Source organism: Enhydra lutris, unplaced genomic scaffold, assembly GCF_002288905.1.
Source record: "Enhydra lutris kenyoni isolate GAN:26980312 unplaced genomic scaffold, ASM228890v2 scaffoldscaffold5, whole genome shotgun sequence".
Classification (NCBI taxonomy): Eukaryota; Metazoa; Chordata; class Mammalia; order Carnivora; family Mustelidae; genus Enhydra; species Enhydra lutris.
This window is the reverse complement of record NW_019154089.1, coordinates 20,245,020-20,264,590: the sequence shown is the minus strand read 5'-3', so window position 1 is coordinate 20,264,590 and position 19,571 is coordinate 20,245,020. Positions and strand designations below refer to the sequence as shown.

The window sequence follows — 19,571 nt, the reverse complement described above, 5'->3', positions numbered from 1 at the left end:
CACAAAGGGGCCTGGGGAATCACCTAATGCTTCTGGGAGGTGGGGGCTGAATGTTCCCCATAGCCGCTCCCACGGACTTTGTGATGATTCTGCAATAAAATAAAACAAAACGAAAAGAGCCATGCTCCCTTCAGAAGAGATTAAGGAGAGTGGGAGCGCACGGATATCGCCTTCTACATTTATTTCCAGCATGAGCCCTAACGAGGCCCTCGGCCGCCCCTCTTCTCGGAACACGTTCAGCTTCCACATATGTTCCGTGTCAAGAGGTATTAGCACTCAGCCCACTGACTAACCAATGTAATGATGCTGCTGAGAGATAATCCTTTCCAGAGCTGTTGCCTTCAGAAAAGGCAAGGCTGGAAGCAAGCCACTGAGAACCACAGAGAGAGAGAGAGAGAGAGAGAGAGAGAGAGTGTGTCTGTGTATGTGTGTGTTTGGAGGGGGTGGGGGGTGAGACACCCTGAGTCTGTGCTCAGGAGGGCCTTGTGACTCAGGTCCTTCTGCTAGAGGACTTGGCCTGGCCTGGCCACAGAAGTCCCAGCTGCTCTCCACACGGGGAGCAGCTGGCGGCTTCATTCCTTCAATGCCCAGGTAGCACAGGAGAAAGAACCATGGCAGGGAGATGAGGTCCTCCCTGATCGGTGAAGAGGACCCACCACCCCCAGTTTCCCTAAAGAAGCCAGTGACACAGAAGGCCACCGAGACCCCAGTGTTTGCTCCTGTCCTTGCCCACATATCCTCAGGGAAGAGTCCCATGGAGCTCAGAGGCCTTTGCTGCAAGGTTTGGAAAACACGAACATCTGGAGTTGGGTTTACTGATAAATCGCATTAAAATTACCTTGGCAACTCCGGCAGTCCACGTGTTGATTCAGTGCCCCGGAGCTAACATTCTGGGTGGCATTTATATTCTCCACACCTGCCCACGGGTCTATGGCAGACAGTGGAGACATTACCCCTCCTACTTCTGTGGTGTTTGTCGGGAAATGCCCCAAGCATGTTCAGACCCCACAGTGCAAGGTTTTCTCAGAAAACTGGTGCCAAGAAAGACTATAGTGACCCCCTTCCTGGAAATAAGCAAAACCCTTGCAGGAAAGACCACAGGACAGGAAGATGGCCCAGGATCCTGCCTTGAGGGGCGGGGTGGGGGGTGGTGCTTTGTGGATCCCCCTTTTCCTAATGCAAGGCTGGGGAGTCAGTTTCTGTCTCATAAACACTCAGATGCAGATACACGGGAGGGGAAGGATGGTACCAGCAAGGGCCTGGCATAGCCCTTTCTACGGTTCCTTCTTAGAAGTGCTCTCCCTGAAAGTATTTACCACTATTACACACGGGCATAAACTATTAGCGAGGACACCAATCTGGGGAGGTAGTTCGGACCTCTGATGAAGCTGCTGGGTACAGAGTCAAGCCTCCCTCATTAATCTCTTCCTCTTTTTTTTTTCTTTTAATTTCTCCAGAATTAACCTCCGACCATCCTGAATTTCTTTATCCTAATCGTTTGCCTTAGAACAAATATTATGCTCTCACCCTTACCGTATCATGTGGGGGATTTGCTCTGACCTTCAGGAACCTACTGCAGGCAGACACGGAGAGGAGCCTGGTGATGCCCAGGGCTACGAGGTCAAGAATGTCTAACCTTGCCCTGTCTTGCTCTGGGCCATGTGGGGCTAAATACCCATGCGAGGAAAGAGGAAGAGCCTTCCCAGGCCTATCTAAGGACAAAGGGGACTCTTTCCTTCTCTCCTGATCATGGCTGCACTGCTGGTCACCAGCTGTGGGTTGTCATGGTGATTCCTGATGTGAGGGAAGCTGCAAATGTAGCAATGCCAGCAGGTGGCCTGTCTAAGAAACAGGACCTCCTTGGAGTCCACAGATACAGGATGACTCCAGGAAGAGGGTTCAAGCAGAGGGAAGCAGAGACTGAGGGACCAGACAGGGAAGCCATCACTGGCTCTCAGGAGGTCAAAGGCCTCGCCTAGTGGAACCTGGTTTGGCTCCTCCTTTTCCTTAACAGTGACTAGGGTGGTCATTCGCCTTTCCATTGCCTCCTGCTTGCTAATCAGTCCTTTAAGGGGGGCGAGTTATTCACTCAATGACCAAGCATGGGATGACCCTGGTCTTTCAGTTTCCCTGATGACCTTCCTTGGGAAGCCCCAGGTACATGAGAAAGGGCAGAAGGCTTCTCTCAGGAGTACATCAAAAAGCAAATTTACTTCTGCAGCGGGGGAGAGTTCTCATCATCTCACCTTGACCCAGTCTTTAAGGACAAGCACCTTCTTCGTGCCCACTCATGGGATTAGCAGGATGCCAAGGAACCGGAGGAAGTCCCAGGGAGATGGCAGCCCAGGACTGATACTGAGGCACAGCCAAAGGAACAAGATACAGTTAGTTCAGCAGCACCTCCTCCTTGGCGTGAGCCAGTGAGGAATGTTCCATGGATCCCCAAACTAGCTCTGTAGATCTGCTTAGGACTGGGGTTGAAGCAGAAGTCTCCGGCATGGACTCCAGAATTAGACTGCCTGAGTGCGAATGCTTTGCCACTTACATGCTGAGTGACGACGGCCATGTTCCTTAACCCTTCAATGCCTCAGTCTCCTCATCCATAAAATGGGCCTTTCAACAATACCTTCCTCTTAGCATCGTTGTAAGGATTAGAGAAGCATATAAGCACGTCAAATTCCTTTAGCACAGGCTCTGGAGCATAGTAAGTAGTCAGTAAATGTTAGCGGCTACTATTAGTAGCAGTAATATTACTTGAGAAACAGCTGGTGAGGAAAAGTGAGCTACGGGAGTGGAGTTTTGCTTACTGCCCTGTAATTGGCATGTTGCTTGGCAAACTCCAAGATTCTCAAATGGTTTTGTCTGCTTTCCAAGAAAATCAAACAACAGGTGCCTGGGTTGTCTTAACTTATTGCAGCCCAAAGACAGTCTGGTTTGGTTTAAGACCTCCTGGGGCAGGCTTAATATCGATCACGGCCAGTACTTACATGAAAGCTTCTGCCTCAAATGATGGCCCACCCCACTCAGGTGACTTTTCTACGCAGTCCATGCAATCAGTGAATTTTTTTTTTCCCTCCTGGGGGAGCTAAAGCAGCACAACTGCCGGCTGCCTGTCAGAAGAGAAAGTGATGGTTCTAGAGACATGCTGATGGCTTTTCTTGCTTTGGGAGAGGCTGACCTTTGAGCTACAACATGAGGGATCTGGGGGCACTTGATTGGCTAATGTCCTAGGAACCCAGGAGCCTGGGTAGGCGGGTAGGCAGGGGAATGGACAGGAACAGGAGCATCCTAAGTACTGATTCTAAGTTTCTGGTGAGGAAGGGGACAGGTGCAGCCCGGGACAAGAGGACAGGTCACCTCTCTGGTCATCTAGCTGCCTCCATCCCTGGAGTTGGAAGCATATGCGCAGTGGCATATCCTGTCCTAGCCGTGGCTTCTGAGATGTCTTCATGTGGGATATCTGACTTCTCAGAGGTTTAGGAGGGAGTCTCTAAACATATTTCTGGTCCCAGTGGGCGCTGGGCTTGCTCCCCAGCTGTCTGTTCTAAGGAGGGAAGCTGAGAGACCACCTCATGCTCCCCCTGGTGAGTGTCTGCAAGAACTGAACCTGTCTGGGATGAATTACAGGCAGACATACTAGCTGTTTTGAAACATTTGAAGACTTTGAGGATAGCCTTTTCTGAGTTTCCCAGAAGCCATTACTGAGGTTTAGTATCAGAAAGGTAGCTTCCTAAGCTTCTCAGCACACAGTGATGACGCACTGCAAACACCACCAGTAAGAACAGGTGAGATTTGTCATAGAGGGCATGGTAGAGGGGTTTCTGCACCGGCTGGGTAGGAGACTGTGCTTGGAGCCCTAAGTTCCTTTGACCTCTAAGATTCTGGGACTTAAACTAAAGGAGGTGACTCTTTAGAGGCTGACACCCAGAGGACAGGGCGTTGGGTTTAGGGGTTTATTCTGAAGCTTTTCCACGTAGACCCATTTGTGGAAGCTTCTGAGAAACTTGGAAGCCCGAGACGGCCTAGTGTTGGCCATCTGCTGGAACAAAGCTACGAAGAAAACGACCAGAAAAACCACAAGTGCCAGGAAGGAAAGAGCTGGGATCACTTCACGGCAGAGACAGCTTGACTTTGTGATGTACCAATAATTTGAGAAACGGAGAGAGAAAAATAAACACAAACCTCTTGCAAAAAGCCTTCACGTCAAAGGAGAGGAAATTACCCAGACTACCAGGGTGTTCTAATCAGAGCCTTCTTATCAGAGTGTCTCCAGCCCAACAAGGAGAAATCTAATCTACAGCGGGCTGGACGCTAAATTCGATCTAATCAGGACATGCTTTCCAACTGCTCAGCAGCAGGTCAAAGCGCAATGACCAGCGGTGGCTGCTGCTTCTTTCTGGAAAGCAAACCCTCCTAAGTTGTGTCAACTTCTGGGTGCGTGTGAGGGGGGATGCTTTGTTTTTGCTCCCAGCTACTCCATTCCATCTGCTCAAAACTGTGGTGGGATTGAACTAGAGCTGCCTTCCCTGCCCCTGCAAAGTCCTATGAGTTCTATTAATATCACTGCTGTCAGCTCCAAGCTGGGAGACATTTCCTTTTTTAAAATACATGCATCCCCTCCCCCAACCCATGCATTTATTGATCTTTGCAACAAGCGATGCTCTGGGCTAGGCACTTTGATGCAAGCTAGGTTTCTCCTTAATGTATGCAAGGGCATTTTCCTGATCAGACATGCTGCACCAGACATGCTGATTATAAAGGGATATTCACCCCAGCCCAGTGGAACACAACACCCCAAAATCTCCCTCGAGGCCCACGCTATTGTTACACTTCTTTCCAGGGATTAATAGCTACAGTTAGCTAGTTGATGGTGGTGGTTGTAACTCAGAGCTTCTCTGCTAGAAGCAAAGAACACCATCTGTGCAACTCCCAGCTCCCCGCAGAGCCCTGGCGTGTCACTGCAACTAACAGCCTTCAAGGCTCACCTGAGGGCGGGAACTTAAAACCCGTTCGCCCACACAGAGACTCAGACTGAGACGGACGTGGACACGGAGGTGACGGGGGATATAGACAAAAAGACCCGGAACCTCCTTTCCCTCACCTGCCACTTCATTGCTTACAGACGGTCATTAGGCCTGGGCAGCCGCCAGGCATTATGTTCCTGACTGTGTGGGCCTGGGAGGACCTGTCCAGGCCTGAGTCTTACGGGACACAGGAAGGGTAGGGAGTGAAGATGCAGAAAGGGAACGACTGAGGAAAATTCTCACATCTTCTTCCTTGAAGAGTCTTTGGGCGTCACCCTGAGAAAGTGTTGCCGACCTTCCTCTCTCTGCTCGAGCGTCCGGCCTCCCTTCCAGCCGGAGACCAGCTTGACTCCCTGGTCTACAAACTCCTACCGCAAGTTTGCTTAACTGCACGCGGGGACATGGGGGGGCCCCTTCCTCACCGCCTGTGACTTGGAGATGGTTTTACAAAGATACAGGCACCCATTCGCTCACTCGTCGGCCCCCAGAGGCACTCTACTCAGAGGGCCCAGCGCCTTCTCCAGGCTCCACATTGATTTTGCTGTGTGACCGAGGGCAGGTCATTGACCTCCCTGAGACCTCGGTCTACTCCAGTGCTCCCAGGATACTCAAGATCAACTCCCAGGAACTGCGATGGTCACCGAGCGGGCAAGGAAGTGTGCGCGCACACACCCTGACACCCACTGCGCACGCACGCACGCACGCACACGCCACACCACCTCATCACAGACCAGAGATAACTCACCCCCATCATAAAATCTTCAAATACAGGACCAGCTAAGTTCCTCTCCTCATCAGAGTCCAATTATCTTCTTCAAACATTTAAGCTCAAATGACCAGAATGAAATAAATGCAAATAAATAATCCCAGAGCTTAAAATTCGAGGCAACAAATCTTCCTTTAAATTCAATAAACACTTTCCCCCTCAGCCACATCTTACCAAGAAAGAGTCGCACTGGTGACGGATTACGCTCTTCTGTATAATTATTTCACCACCCCTCCCCCACCCGTCTTCAAGGTCACATGCCTGACAGCAGGTCCCCTGCAGTTTTCTTGCAATATGGTGTGTCAGTGTTTTAGTTCCCTACTTTCCTAGCTCACCTCTGTAAGACGATGCCCCTTGTAGATTCAACGTAGGCTTCATTCCAAGCCCCCAGATCCGTGGTCAGTGACTCATGCCCAGGCCAGGCTCCTGAGCTACAGCATTTAGATTTGTTTACCTTGACCTTGGCCTCCCTCTGCCAACTCCCTGGCTTTCCTTCCACCAAAAAGAGGTGACAGAGGTGTGGGGTGGACAGCTCAGATTGTTTTTCTTTTTGGTATGTGTAAACTCAAAAGAACTGTACAGTGTGTGGCTCAAAGTTTGCAGAGAAGAACCTGCAAAGAGTCCCCAAGACATACACAGTGACAAGGGGCCTACTCACAGCAGCTGTAGGGACACCAGTCCATCAAAGAGTCCCTTGGCAAGCTCCGTGATCTTGTTCCCATAGAGCACCCTGCAACAGAGCAGAGAAGAGAGTGGTCACTATGGAGGCAAGGCCACTGGGACCCACTCCCGTAGAGGCCACGGCCTAGGCCAACTCCAGCCGGTGGGTGGGTGGGGTTTCTCATAGCATCTCCTTCTCCGGCTGGCCTCAGCCCCACTCCTTACCAGGGGGACAGCGGGCGAGTGCCACCGGGGGCTGGAGAGGCAGGAGAAATGGGCTCTATCCTGTTTCACTCCTGGGCAGGCCAGTTCAATAAACCACAACAGGGAGCAGCAGTCCCTCTGTAGTGTCTCCCTGAGCGGTTAGTATGACTCACACCTTGGCAATAAATAAGATGTGTAGGAAGCTGGTCGCCCCGTGTCTTCTTGTCTTCAGTGGGTATTGATCAGGCTGAGCCCAGCCTAGAGAACATTTCCTTTTAATATCCCATTGCATCCTAGGAATTCCTGAGCGGAGTTCCTTAATCATCCATCCAGACGGGGCTTTGGGGATCTGGGGTCCTATCCGGGTGGCACAGGGACTGCTGAGTCGAGGACTGGCTCTTGGGAAACACAGGAGAGCAAGGAACTGTGGCCTCGGAGCAATGCCCCTGCACTCCAGCCCCTCTTTGAGCTGCAGGAACCAAGAGACTCTGAATTCTTTTACCGCTCTCTCCGTCAGACCTCCAGGCTCCCTCACACTGTGTCTCCTGTTCACGGTCTGGCCTTCGGAAACTTGGTGGGGGGACGGGGCTTGGGGGAGAATTCTGCGGTCAGCCTCTCTGGCCCAGCACCCAGGGCGTCTCGTTGGCCCTCTGCATAGGCGCTGAAGGCCACTGCTGGCCTCTCTCCGCTCTCATCCGTGGCACAGCCTGCTTCTCGTGGTCTGGAGGAAACTGAGCGGGGTAGGGCTTTTTTCTTTTTGTTTTTTTTCCTTTCAATTCCCTCTTGGGCCCTGAAGTACACTGAATGAGTACAATATTCAATCCCCACTCGGACTTCAAATCCAGGCTGTTCCACATCTTTGAGGAGACAAAATATTAGGGTGAGGAAATAGTAAATGGGAGCGATAAACCAAACCCCCTGTTTTCCAGACGCCACCGGGAAAAAGTGTGTCACTCAGCCGGCGGGTGTGTTTCATTAATGTTTCAACAAATTAATGAGTAAATAAAAGTCAGCATGATGGCTCAGACTCACATTTGTAATTCATATTAACGTCCCACCGCTCTCTGTGCCAAACGTTGTAGCGTCACTGTCTGCTCATCTCAGCTGATGTCAAAGCTTCTGGTGTAGCAGCAGCTGGTGGGGTGGTAGGACCGGAGACTTGGGGCAGGGCATTCTCTTATAACCCATCATACCTCCAGATGGGACAGCTCTAACCTGGTGGGTCAAACCACTCTCTGGCAGACTAGAGAGGGCTGTGGGGCTACCCTGGAGGAATCTGGGAGTAAACCCACCTGGCTTTGCTTTCAAATCTTTCCTTGCCTGCCTTCTTCCCACCTTTCAGGTCTGAGGGACCACATCCCTTCCTTGGGAAGCTTCTTCTAAATATTTTAATTTTTTTTTTTTAACCACCTGTCACCCTGTTTTTATTTCTTCATCACTTTTCTTTAGGTTATGTTCTATTACTTCTGTATTCATTTATTTAAACATTTTTCTGTGCCTCTACCTCTTAGCTCCCTGGAATGTCGGCTCCGTGTGGTGATGTGTGGCTTGCTCATGGCTGGAGCTCATGGCTGGAGCTCCTCCCTAGAGCTCAGAGCTGACACGGCCTAGCATAGTATTTGTTTAAACAAATGAATGTGTATGGGCAAGGCTTTCCTGCCTTTTAGTTAGCTTGGCCACTCCTGAGTCTGGGCTGGGTGTGTTTGCATTCCAAGCTCCATGAGACCAAGGGTCTTGTCTATCCAGCTCACTGTCACATTCTATGTGCCTAGCAGGCCTCTACTTGAATGGATGAATGCATAAATTAGAGGTGAGGGGCACTTCCCTTACGGTCCCAGTATATTTCAACACTGGCCAGTGAGATGCCAATTTCATGTTTGGCAACCAGATTTTGAATTTTTTCCCCCCCGCAGGACCAGAAGCATCTCACAGCCCTCAGATTGTGCCCAAGTTCTAGCAGAGGGAAGCCAGATAAGGGGAATGGAAGGGTAGGGGGGCAGGGATCAGATCCTGGCAGCACACGGAGCCTCTCTCTCTGCTCCTCTGTGATCTTCAGCACAATAAGCAGACACTAATCTCACATACAATCCTGTCTTTGATATCCCAGCCAGATGTTCTATTCGATAAATGAAACTAATTTACTCTGCAAGCAGCAGGCAACAGCTGAATCAAGAGACTTCCCTGTCCTCAGCCCCTTCCCAGTGGGATGGGGCCAGGTGGGGGAAATGTGGATCTTGTTACCTGCCTACTCATACATTAAGCAAGCAGGCTGCAGAGAGAAGCGAAGCCTCGACAGTTCGCTTCTGAGCATCCTCGCCCCTACTCAGTGGGCGGGTCATCCAATAATACAAATAGTGTCAACTGATGATACCTTTCTTGGGTCTTAGTGCATATTTTTCGCATTATCTGGGGAGGCAGCATCGCACAGGGATTGAGGGCACGGGTTCTGGAGTCGCACTGCTTGGGTTCAAATCCTGCCTCTCCCAGTCATGGACTTTGGATAATTACACTTATTCGACAAACTTTATTTTTGTGTAATTCCTATAAGCCAGGTGCTGTTTGAGGTGCCAGAGATTCAGCCAGGATCAAGAGAGGTAAAAATTCTTGTTTATGTAGAGTTTAGATCACCTGATTCCTTCTATTGTAAAAGAAATGAGGATAGAGTCTCTGTTTTAGGTTGTTATGAGCACCAAACCTGCAAGACCCCTGGCACACCCTAAGGGTTTCATAGGTACTGCCAATTATTTTAATCATGGTCACCACTGAATGTGAGTTAGGCAGGAAAGATAGCCCCATCCCCATTTTGTCTGACGGGAAAATATACAGTAGACTCAAGTGGCAACCCCTGTGCCACATGACAGGTGAGTCACTGACAGAATCAGGACAAAGCTCCACACCTTCTTGCCCCTGCGGGTCTCTGAGTCCCCAGTGGGCGAGGCCGTGGCTCCACCCAGAAGCTGCCCTAGGATCGCAAAATCCAAGAAAAGAAGGCCTTCCAGGACGGGAGGGATGCTTACTCAGAACAAAGGCCAAGAGGTTGGTTTGGAGAAAAAGCCTGAAAATCAGGGGAAGAAAATTAGCTTCTCCCTTGACAAGGTCACACAGATGGGCAAAATGGGTGCACTGGTCATAAACATACATTACCATTCTGTCCCTCCAGCTCCCCAGAGAGCCAGGGGAGGGAGGGAGAAGTGCGGGTAGAGCAGAAGATGCATTTGAATTAGAAGCCAATAACTGGGAAGGCTGCTGGGCACTTAATCAATAAAAATAATGCATTTGGTTGTAGAAATATTCCCCAAGATCAATTTCCCCTGAAGAAATATTTGTTTCTTTTACCAGGTTGCCACAAGTGTGTAAGGGAACATAAAGCCTTGATAAACACCTCGTGAAATATACAGACATATCCCTCTCGCACTGCCAACCCCCCCCACCCCCACGCGACTCTGCTCCCCACTTACAGCGATGTGAGTGATTTCAGACCCTGGAAGGCATCTGGAGCAATGTCTGATATCTGATTCTTGCTGATGTCTCTAAAACACATTAATGGGAGAGTCTGAGAACACAGCTCCAAGGTGTGAAATGGTCATTCCTAGTTCTGAATCAAGCACTTCAGATATTTAAAATGGTGAGAATTAATCAGTTTATTCCTAGTATAAGAGAAAGGGCTTAAAGACCATTCAGTTCAACTGTGTCTCGACGAAATAGATACATTTGTTTCGCTCTTTCTTGGCTGTCAGAGAATGCTCACCCACCGCATCTTGACTTTGACATCTAGCTTTGTCCGTGTGAGCCCTCCCTTGGTAGGGAAGACCGCACCCGGGCACACCGGGGCCTTGCGGCATTACCAAGCAATTACAGCATAAACAAGGGCCAAACGAGGGCCAGGGTGCAGGCATGCATCTTCTTCTTGTCGCATGCCTCAGCCAATGTTGATTTCCTTCCCCACGTTGTTCTGAGTCATTTCACCTTCCCAGTGATCTTTTCTTCCTGACCTGAAAAGAGGTTTTGAGCAGTGACTTAAGTCTCTGTCTGGTTCGGGGCACCCTCCAGGTCACGTGAGAATCACGAGATTCTCATGGGATGGCTCTGAGATGTGGATCTGTCACTGGCAGGGCATGAGCCCGGGGGCGGGGGAGCGATGCCCAGGGCTGGGGGATAGCGGGGATGAGCGGGAGGCTGCGTGATGAGTGGCCCTGACCTGGCTCCTCCTCAGAGCCCAGAGGCTGCCCCTTTCCTGCAGCCCAGTGACTTCCGAGCCTCCAGCCTCTAGTTCTTGTTAATCGCACCTCACTGAGGCCAAAGACCTTCCGTGAGCCCTTAGCTTGAGTTTGGCCCCTGGGCTCCTGTCATTGGAAGGTGAGCTGCTCCAGTTTCCAGAGACAGTGCTCCTCTCCAGTTCTTAACTTTAACAAAAGAAATCAATGGGTCTTTGCTTTTGTGTGGGAGAGAGAGCGCTGGGGTCTTGGAGGGTCAACAAGGAGGAGACGAGGGAGTATGGAGAAGAAAGCACATCTAAGCAGAATCTTAAGCGACTGCCTCTGTTGAGGCCAGACACCCTGCCCCCAGCCTCTGAAACACACTCCCCGGGTCTGTTTCTCCCCTCCTTCTAATAGCCTTCAAAGGGCTGCGCAGCCACCTTTCCTAGGCCTCCGCTCCCTTCCCTCCCTGGTTCCAAAGCCAGTAAGTTGAAAGATATTTCACAGGTTAAGGCTTCTTAGGCACAGCTGTTGAGCTTATCCCTTTAGCTGGCAAGATCGCCTCTCACAAATCCGCAGATTGTGCTCACAAACCCGTCAGTTTACACCAGGCTTTTCTCCGGTGCTCCACTTTTGTAGAAGGGTCTTAACAAGCAAATGCCCAGGATTATCCCACTCCTGCTCGGCCTCTGCCTGCCTGCCTCGCAAGGCACGTCAGGCCAGCACGTGGGGTCTGTGCTCCCATCAGCCTGCTGAGCGAGCCTGGGGTTTGGTTTCGTTTTGCTTTTGGGCTCTCTTTTGTCTTCCTGATCATGGGATGTCCCTTCAAGCTCCTTAGAACTCTAGCCTGCAGGAGGAAGTTCTCGAACGCGGGGGTGGGGAGGAGCCCTCTGCTTTAGCCTCGTTGGGGTCAAGTGGTTTTCAGGCCACAGCTGGCCTTTCGGACGTGCTCTTCTCTATAGCATGGGAGGGATGTCTGGTGGTCTCGGAGATGATGGGGAACATTAAGTGGACTAGTGTTAGTTTAGCTGGGAATTGCCCCTGGTGGTCACTTCATCTTAGTTCTTAGTTCTGCAGAAAGCAAATGGCAGCCTGAAAAGGTGAAGGACCCAGAGCCACAGGTGACCTGACACAGCTATGTACTTGGCACCTCAGGTCTCCCCTTGCTTCCCAATGACGGATACACTAGGCAGTGGCACTGGACAGAAGGCAGGCTGGGAAAGGCTGTTGCCGCTCACTGACCTCCACGCGTGACTCCTCCAGGTCCACAGCAGGTGGCCCAGAGCTGCCTCCCGGAGTCTGGGTCACTCTTGGTCAGCGGTTCTCAAACATCACTAGGGTGTTTACTAAAGTGCAACCCCAGGGAGTCTGCTCTGGCCAGCAGGGGGAAGGGGGCTGGGAATCTGCATGTGTAGCCTATCTTCCGTGATTCCCATGCACATGGTCCCAGGGTCAGCCTTTAGGCCATTGTGCTTTCCAATCTGGTCGGTCTCAGACATACCCCAGTGCCCCAGGGTTTACAGACTGGGTCGCCAAGAGGCAGTGGATTTTCCAGATGGTTCAGAACCAAGGTGGCAAATTCCCTGCTGGCAAGGCTCAGAGTAGGGGACATAGCTGTGGGACTCTAGCAAGGGCTGGCATCTGTGGAATCCTAATGTATGTAAGAGCATGGAAATAGGAGACAGAAACGAAAGAACAGGACTTTCTGGCCAAACCACACAGCTGTGGCCCCTGTAAGCCGGCGCCACCAGGTAACCAGCACTGGAAGACCAGGGTCTCCTCTCTAGGGCCTTCTACTCTCCTCATAGGTGGCTTCTCTACTGTGATACTAGTTTTTCCCTGGAAACACTTTTTATACTAAGCTGCCCACGAGAAATAGGGACAAAGTCATCCCTTCCAGGACAATTCTTTTTTTGTTTTGTTTTGTTATTAGAGATAGGAGGAGGGTGTGGTTCACGTTTAGTTGAGGGGAAACTTCTGTTAGAGAGAATGGTCATATATACCCAGGAGGAATTCACACTTAGGGTTTTAAAATCCATTCTCACCAGGGGCCCTACTTCTCCCAAACCATCCTACTCCAGTCTTGGCTTGTGAAGTTCTGTTAATCAGAGAAATTTTTAAGTGGTCTCTCTTCCCCACCGCCATCTCCTTGGGGAAAAAAAGGGCATCATAATAAATATCAGTAGCATCAAAAGTGATCAAAAATTAAATTCCCTTCCCAGATCATGACTGAGAAGGTCTTATGAATTTTGAATGCACAGATCATGGCAACTCCAATGGGATGAAGAAAGGACAGTAAAACATAGCCAAGCTCTAAATTACCTGGACTTCACAAAAAATTAGAGCAGTAACTTAAATCATGCAAGAGATATAGGTTGGGGCAGTGACTGAACTTGTCATTTTTCATTGAAATTACTATCTGGCTGCATAATCAAGCTAGGCTTTAAAAATGAATTGGGGGGGGCGTATGGAGTGAGCTGGGGAAGTAGGGAGACCAGGAGATTAATGGTCCAAGGTTTTAAATATTAAGGCCTGTATTTATACAGCATCTCCAGCAAGAATGCTGCCAAGGGGAGGGTAAAAAGTACGTGCCCGGGGCTAACTCATTATGTTGGTTTCTACTGCTGGAATTGTACCAGGAGAAAATCTTGTTTGGTTTGGATTTCCAGGGAGATGGGAAGTTACCTTCCCAAGATTGTATGGTAAAGCCTACCAATGCCACTGTTTCTTGGGGATGTTTATTTTTAACATAAAAGAAGTCAGCAGACACTTAACCTCTTTAATGGAGGCCCTCCTACTCAAGGGAAACCGAAGAATCAGCTTTCAGCGGAAGGGCGTGAGATCGGTTGGTGCATATTTCTACCTGCTCTTTCTTCCTCTGTGGGGGCCAGAGAGGGTAAGGAACTGGGATGAAAACAGCATTTTGATTATTGGACTATGATGAATGATTTTGCTGCCTGGAAAAGGGAAAGGTGTCTCTCCTTCCCAGATTCTTAATATCTACGCTGGCAATGGCTGGACCATTTCTGAATCCCACTAGGCTCTCTTCTGAGCACCCTGGTCTGAGTGACTCACTGAGCGGGGCTCGGGGCAGTCACAGGCTGGGGAAGGGTGGTGATGATGGTGGTGCCACCATGGGGATGATGAGGGCCATGATGCCTGATGCTATGGTAGGGAAGGAACAGCAGTGTTGTTGTCCCCCAGGTACTGATAGGGTACAGTGGTGGCAGTGATCCTGGACACGGTGGTAATGGGGATGGTGGGGATAATCACAGGCAAGATATATATGCTTGGAGGATAAGGAAGGGCCCAAGGCTTCTTATTTCACTTAGAAAGACAGAAAGCCCTTACCATGGCCTAAAGGGCCCACAGGGTCTGGCCCCTACGTACCTACCTTCCACCACAATCCCCACCGCTGTCTCCCTCACCCTCCCGTCCTCCTTGCTGCTCTGCAAACCATCGGCATACGCTCCCCAGGGCTCTTCACTCGCTCTCTCCTGAGAGCTCCTCATTCCCACCCTTCATTTAGGTCACCTGCATGGAGAGGCCTCTGTGGGCCCTTCCTTTGTTTTACTTCCTAGTGCTTACCGATTTCTGGTATTTGTTTCTTTCCTGTGTTCTCCCACTCTGGTATGTAAGCTCCACGAGAGCCGACCTGGCTTTAGCGCACACTCCGTCCACAGACCCTGCGGTTCCTGCATGCGGCAGACGCTCACTCTCTGTTAGATGAGTGTGTGCGTGGCTATGGACATGTCGGTTAGGGCTCTGGAGACCGACACGAGGCCACTATCCCAGCTTTTCTGACATTCCTACTTCAGGTCCACATCATGAAAGCGAGGACAAACCAAATGGTGGTATGGGTTTCTCAGCCAGCTGAGGTCCACCTCTCACCCAGATGATCTTACTGTGCTCTAGCTGGAGAGACCCTGAGTTCTGAGGTGTCTAAATCTGTATACCTCAGCATCTGAAAGCAGCACTCGTGAGCCATACCTCTCCATCTCAGACAGCATTCCAGGTCCGACACTGAACTCTCCAAGAAGAATGTGACGCAGGCTGTCCGCTGGGCAGCTTGCCCACGACACAGGACACATCACCCCCCACATGGAAACATTGGCCTTGTCTCCCCCCAGGGAAAACTCACATTCGCTTCAGCTTCTTGTACTGGGTGAAGGCTCCAGGGGGGATGGATCTGATGGAGTTCTGTTCCAGGCGTCTGAGAAACAGAGCAGAGAAGAGTCAGGTAACCACCCACCTGTCTACAGGGGGTGGCTGAGGGCCTCGAGGACAGGATGGTTCCCCTCATCACCCGGCATCCATGTTGGTTCCAGAACACCAGGCAAAGACCATGTAAAAGCTAGAGACTCGTGTTCTGGTGGATGGAGCGCCCGTCCCAGGATCTAATGGGCTCTGGAAAAATTAGAAAAGTAATTGAGGATTCTGGCTCTTGCTTCTTATAAACCATCTTGGAAGGCAGAGGCCTTCTTCAAAAAAGCTGTAGCACCAGAGTGCTGAAAAAGTCAAAGGGATAAAGGGAAAAAGAAGAAATGACCTGTAGGCTAGCAATGCCCATTGGCCAGAGAAGCATGTCACCTTTCAGTTAAAGACTCAATCCCCCTGCCACAGGGGGACCAAACAGGCAGAAATGACAATGGCTGACTTCACTTCTGGTTTCTTAATTAAGGTATAACCCATTTATTAGTTTCAGGAGTATGATATACAGTATATAACAACATTAGATATTTGTTTCTGGGGTTTTTCAATGGGCTATTCTAACGTGCTGGAGAAACGGCCTTCAAGTCTTTAGGCTTCCAGCCTGACAGCCATCAAAATGGCTCCCTGGCACCCTGAGGGCTCTAGAGGCTCCAGCTGGACCACTCCCCACTCCAGGCTGCTGCTAGAATCAGTGGCGTTACCACCTTATAGACTTTACTGAAGTGCTTCCTCTCCTGGGACTCCAGAATAAGAAATGCTACAGGCCCAGGGCCCAGAACGCCCTTGAAGGTAAGGAGCCACGGGGAACAAGTGAGCATCTCGATGCTTTCCTCTCCTGCCTCTTAGATGACTTTCTGTCACCAAGAACCGGTGTGGTGGGCCATAGGTCTCCGTTAGAGGGGATGAGGGATGCCCTGGCCTCGGCTAAGGACTCAGCCTCTCCCAGTCCATCTCCCTTTTCTCCAAGGCACGGATATTTTCATCACCTCCTCATCTGGCATGGATGTCCCCTGAACCCTCGGCTGGGAAGATGCCCAAAAAAGCGTGTGCAGAGAGGGATGGTGGGAGCAGAAGGAACAGATGGGCGGGGTGGCTCCCTTGGAGGCTACATCTAGTGGGTGCATTTCTGGCAGGGATGAGCCCATTCATCTTGAAGAGTAATCCCCACTGCAGAGACGGGGAGACAGCCGTATTAATTTGTGCCTCTGCGATCTCATCTTCATTGGGGGAAGAGAGTATTTGTTACTGGAACCGCTAATGGAGCAGTTTGCCAGCAATTTTCCCATTTCAAACAACATCTTGGCCGCTAATGTGGAATGGTTTGTCAGGCCTACCCATAACACAGACAAATCACTCTCTGGGCCAAAGGAAGGGTTGGGGGCGGGGCAGGGCGGGGGGAAGGGTGGGTGGGAGGAGAGAGGAGCATCAGGACGGATCATTCTTGGCTGCTGGATGAATAGAGTCTACAAATGAGACTGCCACGGTCTATTAGGAAAGCCTTTGTGGCCTGCTGGAGGGGGTGGGGAGCATATTCTGCTGGGCACATGGGCACAGGCTGGCTGGATGGCAGCCCGGCTGGCTCACGGTAAGGCACAAGAGCAAGCCATCGGGTCTCGGAGTCTGGGAGCTCCTGCATCCAGCCACCCATGGAGGCAGCAGACTCGGGGCCAGCTGCCTTGACTGAGAAGTTCCAAGGACATTCTTGTTTTCCAGCCCAGCAGGGTTGAGCAGGGATCTCTCAGCCAAGGCAGCAGCTCTGTGGGTCTCTAGGACTACCAGTCAGGTGGAAAATGCTCTCCGGGAATCCTGTGATTCACCTGCCACGTCAGCAAGGGATCGTGGCTGGAGGATGCCACTGTCAGTAATGAGGCAACCCCCTCAGTTTTTGCAAGAGGACCCACCGCTCCCAGCCGCAGGCCAGGAGCCCAGGCGAGTCAGGTCAGCACCATGTGCAAGGTCAGCCAGCTCTCCGTGCAATTCATAATCAGTCAACCTCCACTTTACTGATGGGCGTAAGGCCAAGGGAGGGATGAACCAGTGAGCACCACGTGGTACCTTTCCCCAAGGAGCTTAATAATTTGGGGCCAGCAACAGCCCAAGATGGTCCATCAGAGAAGCAAGTTCCATGGCTCACAGAACAAACACGAAGAGCTACCGTTCATGAGGCCAAGTTGATTTGTGTCTGTTATCTCTTTTAATCCTTACATTTATGAGGCAAGCGGTGGTGGCCCCCTTTTGCGGATGCAGAAAATAAAACCTAGAGGGATCAGATAGCCTGTCCAGAGCAAGATAGCTAACAAGGAGCAGGACTGACATCTGTTTCTACCCATTGGACATACCACCTTTCTTTCTGAAAACAGAGAAACTGAGGCCTACAGAGCAAAGTGACTTCCCCAGAGTCACAGAGGCATTTGGGAGGGTAAGACCCCAGTGCTGATGCTGAGACATCAGGCAGCCTCTGCAGAGGTCGGTGTTTTGTACAAAGGCTGTAGGAGTTGAGGGAGACGCAGTACAGATGTGAATATCTATAAATATGCAAATAGAGTGCAAAGGTGTGGTTTTGAACAAAGAACACCATTCTCGGCAGGACGGCTCTGAGCATCCTGTACTCGGCAGACGTGCACACCCCAGGGGTGGCATTTGTCTCTGTAGTCTCTCTACTGCTCATGCTGCTGTGGGTCCTGGCTAGACACCAGAGTCCTTACGGAGGGCCAAGGCCATGGCGAGTGCCACGATGTGGGGGTTAACCTTGCCCCAGGGGGAATCAGAGTTTGGCAAGGGGTGTAGTCATGAATAGTCAGTTTCTTCAAATGCCAAGTAAAGATGAGGGTAGGGAAAGCGACAATAGTAAGAGCTAATAGCTATCAGGTGCTTGTAAGTCGGGCATTAGGCTACACGTTTTACATGCTTAATCTTAGTATTTACACCTCTCTGAGGCAAATCCTAGTCATTATCATCATCCCCACTTTAAATGTGAGAAAATGGAGGCTCAGAGATGTTAAGTCGCTTGTCCAAATTCACACAGCCAGGAAGAGCTATCTAGCCGGGATGACACCTGAACTCTCCATCCCATTCAACAGCCTGAACTCCATCACTGAGCTTTGCCAAATCCCATGTGGAACAGAGGCATGTCTATTTCCAGTCATTGCCAGCTCATCCTCAGGGAAACAGCCCCTTTGTCAAGGGGGTAAGCCCACAGTGCCACGTGTACACACAAAGTTTCTATGCAGCAGATAGCCCCTGGTGGGTTGGATATAGCCTAGAACAAGCATGTGAAGATCCATATTCCCAGTGACAAAATTTCGGAGGGAAGGATGAAAAGCAGCATTAGCATCAGCAAAAACTGTCACATTTAGAGAGGTGTCTGAAGCCAACAGCTGTTTCAGGTCTCTCTTAAACGGCACATGTGTCTTTCTTTGTCTGGCAAACATTCTTCAGGCTGCAAACTGATTTAATAGAACTAGCATCAAAACAAACATACAAATCAAACATCTGAACGTCTTCCGGCACCAGTAAACACAATGGGAACATCTGATGGGGATTTCAGCCATTTGCGCTCGGTATCGATTTGCCCTAGTTTCTCGGTGCTTCCTTAATGATCTGTCATTTGCAAACATGCGACTGAACACCATATATTTCTAGCAGCGCAGAAATCAACATGATGCCACAGAGACTGGCAGGGGCACGGCAGCGCCAGGTCATGGCCACAAGTCACCTGACAGAGCGGTTCTGGAGCAGGGTTCGAGTGCTGGTGGCGGTGATGACTGAGGGGACAAGAAGGACAAACATCTACCATCTCCTGAGGACCAGCTTATATGTTAGACACTGGGCTCTTTGCATGCTGGCTCATTTCATTCCTTCAACAATCTGATAAAGCAAGTATCATTATTAGTGTAATAACAAGAAAGACGCGGCCGCAGGCACATGTGACATGAGTCATTCGTAACCTGCTCTGCACAATACCTGGCATTTGCCTACAGAAAGCAGAGGAACAGGCACAGAGCCAGAGCTGCTCCTCTGATTCTATGCATATGCCCAGATGCCTCTCCCAGAGAATTTTTTTTTTATCACCTTAGGAAAAAAATGAAAGAAAAATAGTATGGGGAACTTGAGACTATAAACCATTCTACAATGTCGTACATGTGACCTGGTGAATAGGTTTTCTATTTAGGTTCCATTCAATGTCTTCCAAACATTGTGCTAATTTTCTGCACAACTGTGCTATTTAATCTTCATAGAAAATCTCTAGTAGGTCTGATGAGCCCCATTGTGCAAAGGGGGGAGCTGACTGAAGCAGGAGATGTTAAGAAAGGTGCCCTAGGTAAGAGGCAAAACTGGGAATTTAACTGTGGACCATTTATCTCAAGGCTCTGTTCCTAATTATTCTGTGCTTCCTCTGCTTCCCCTGTATACCACTGCCCCATCCCACCCCATCTCCCCTCTTTCCACATGGCAGTCCCTCAGAAACCTGGTGCCCTCAGAACGTTTAAGAATCCCAGATGGTGACAG

The 19,571-nt window shown here is 50.3% G+C and overlaps 1 protein-coding gene across 3 annotated transcripts in view; it reads right to left on the bottom strand.

The window, feature by feature from the left end:
• LOC111140918 (slit guidance ligand 3) overlaps positions 1 to 19,571 on the bottom strand; it is a 589,722-nt gene that overhangs the window by 94,326 nt on the left and 475,825 nt on the right. For all 3 annotated transcript variants that reach the window (XM_022493181.1, XM_022493179.1, XM_022493180.1), the window contains exons 10-12: positions 14,992 to 15,063; positions 10,113 to 10,184; positions 6,449 to 6,520 (exon numbers count right to left, since the gene is read on the bottom strand). In XM_022493181.1, the coding sequence (XP_022348889.1) occupies positions 6,449 to 6,520; positions 10,113 to 10,184; positions 14,992 to 15,063 (216 nt within the window). The remainder of the gene's footprint in view (positions 1 to 6,448; positions 6,521 to 10,112; positions 10,185 to 14,991; positions 15,064 to 19,571) is intronic.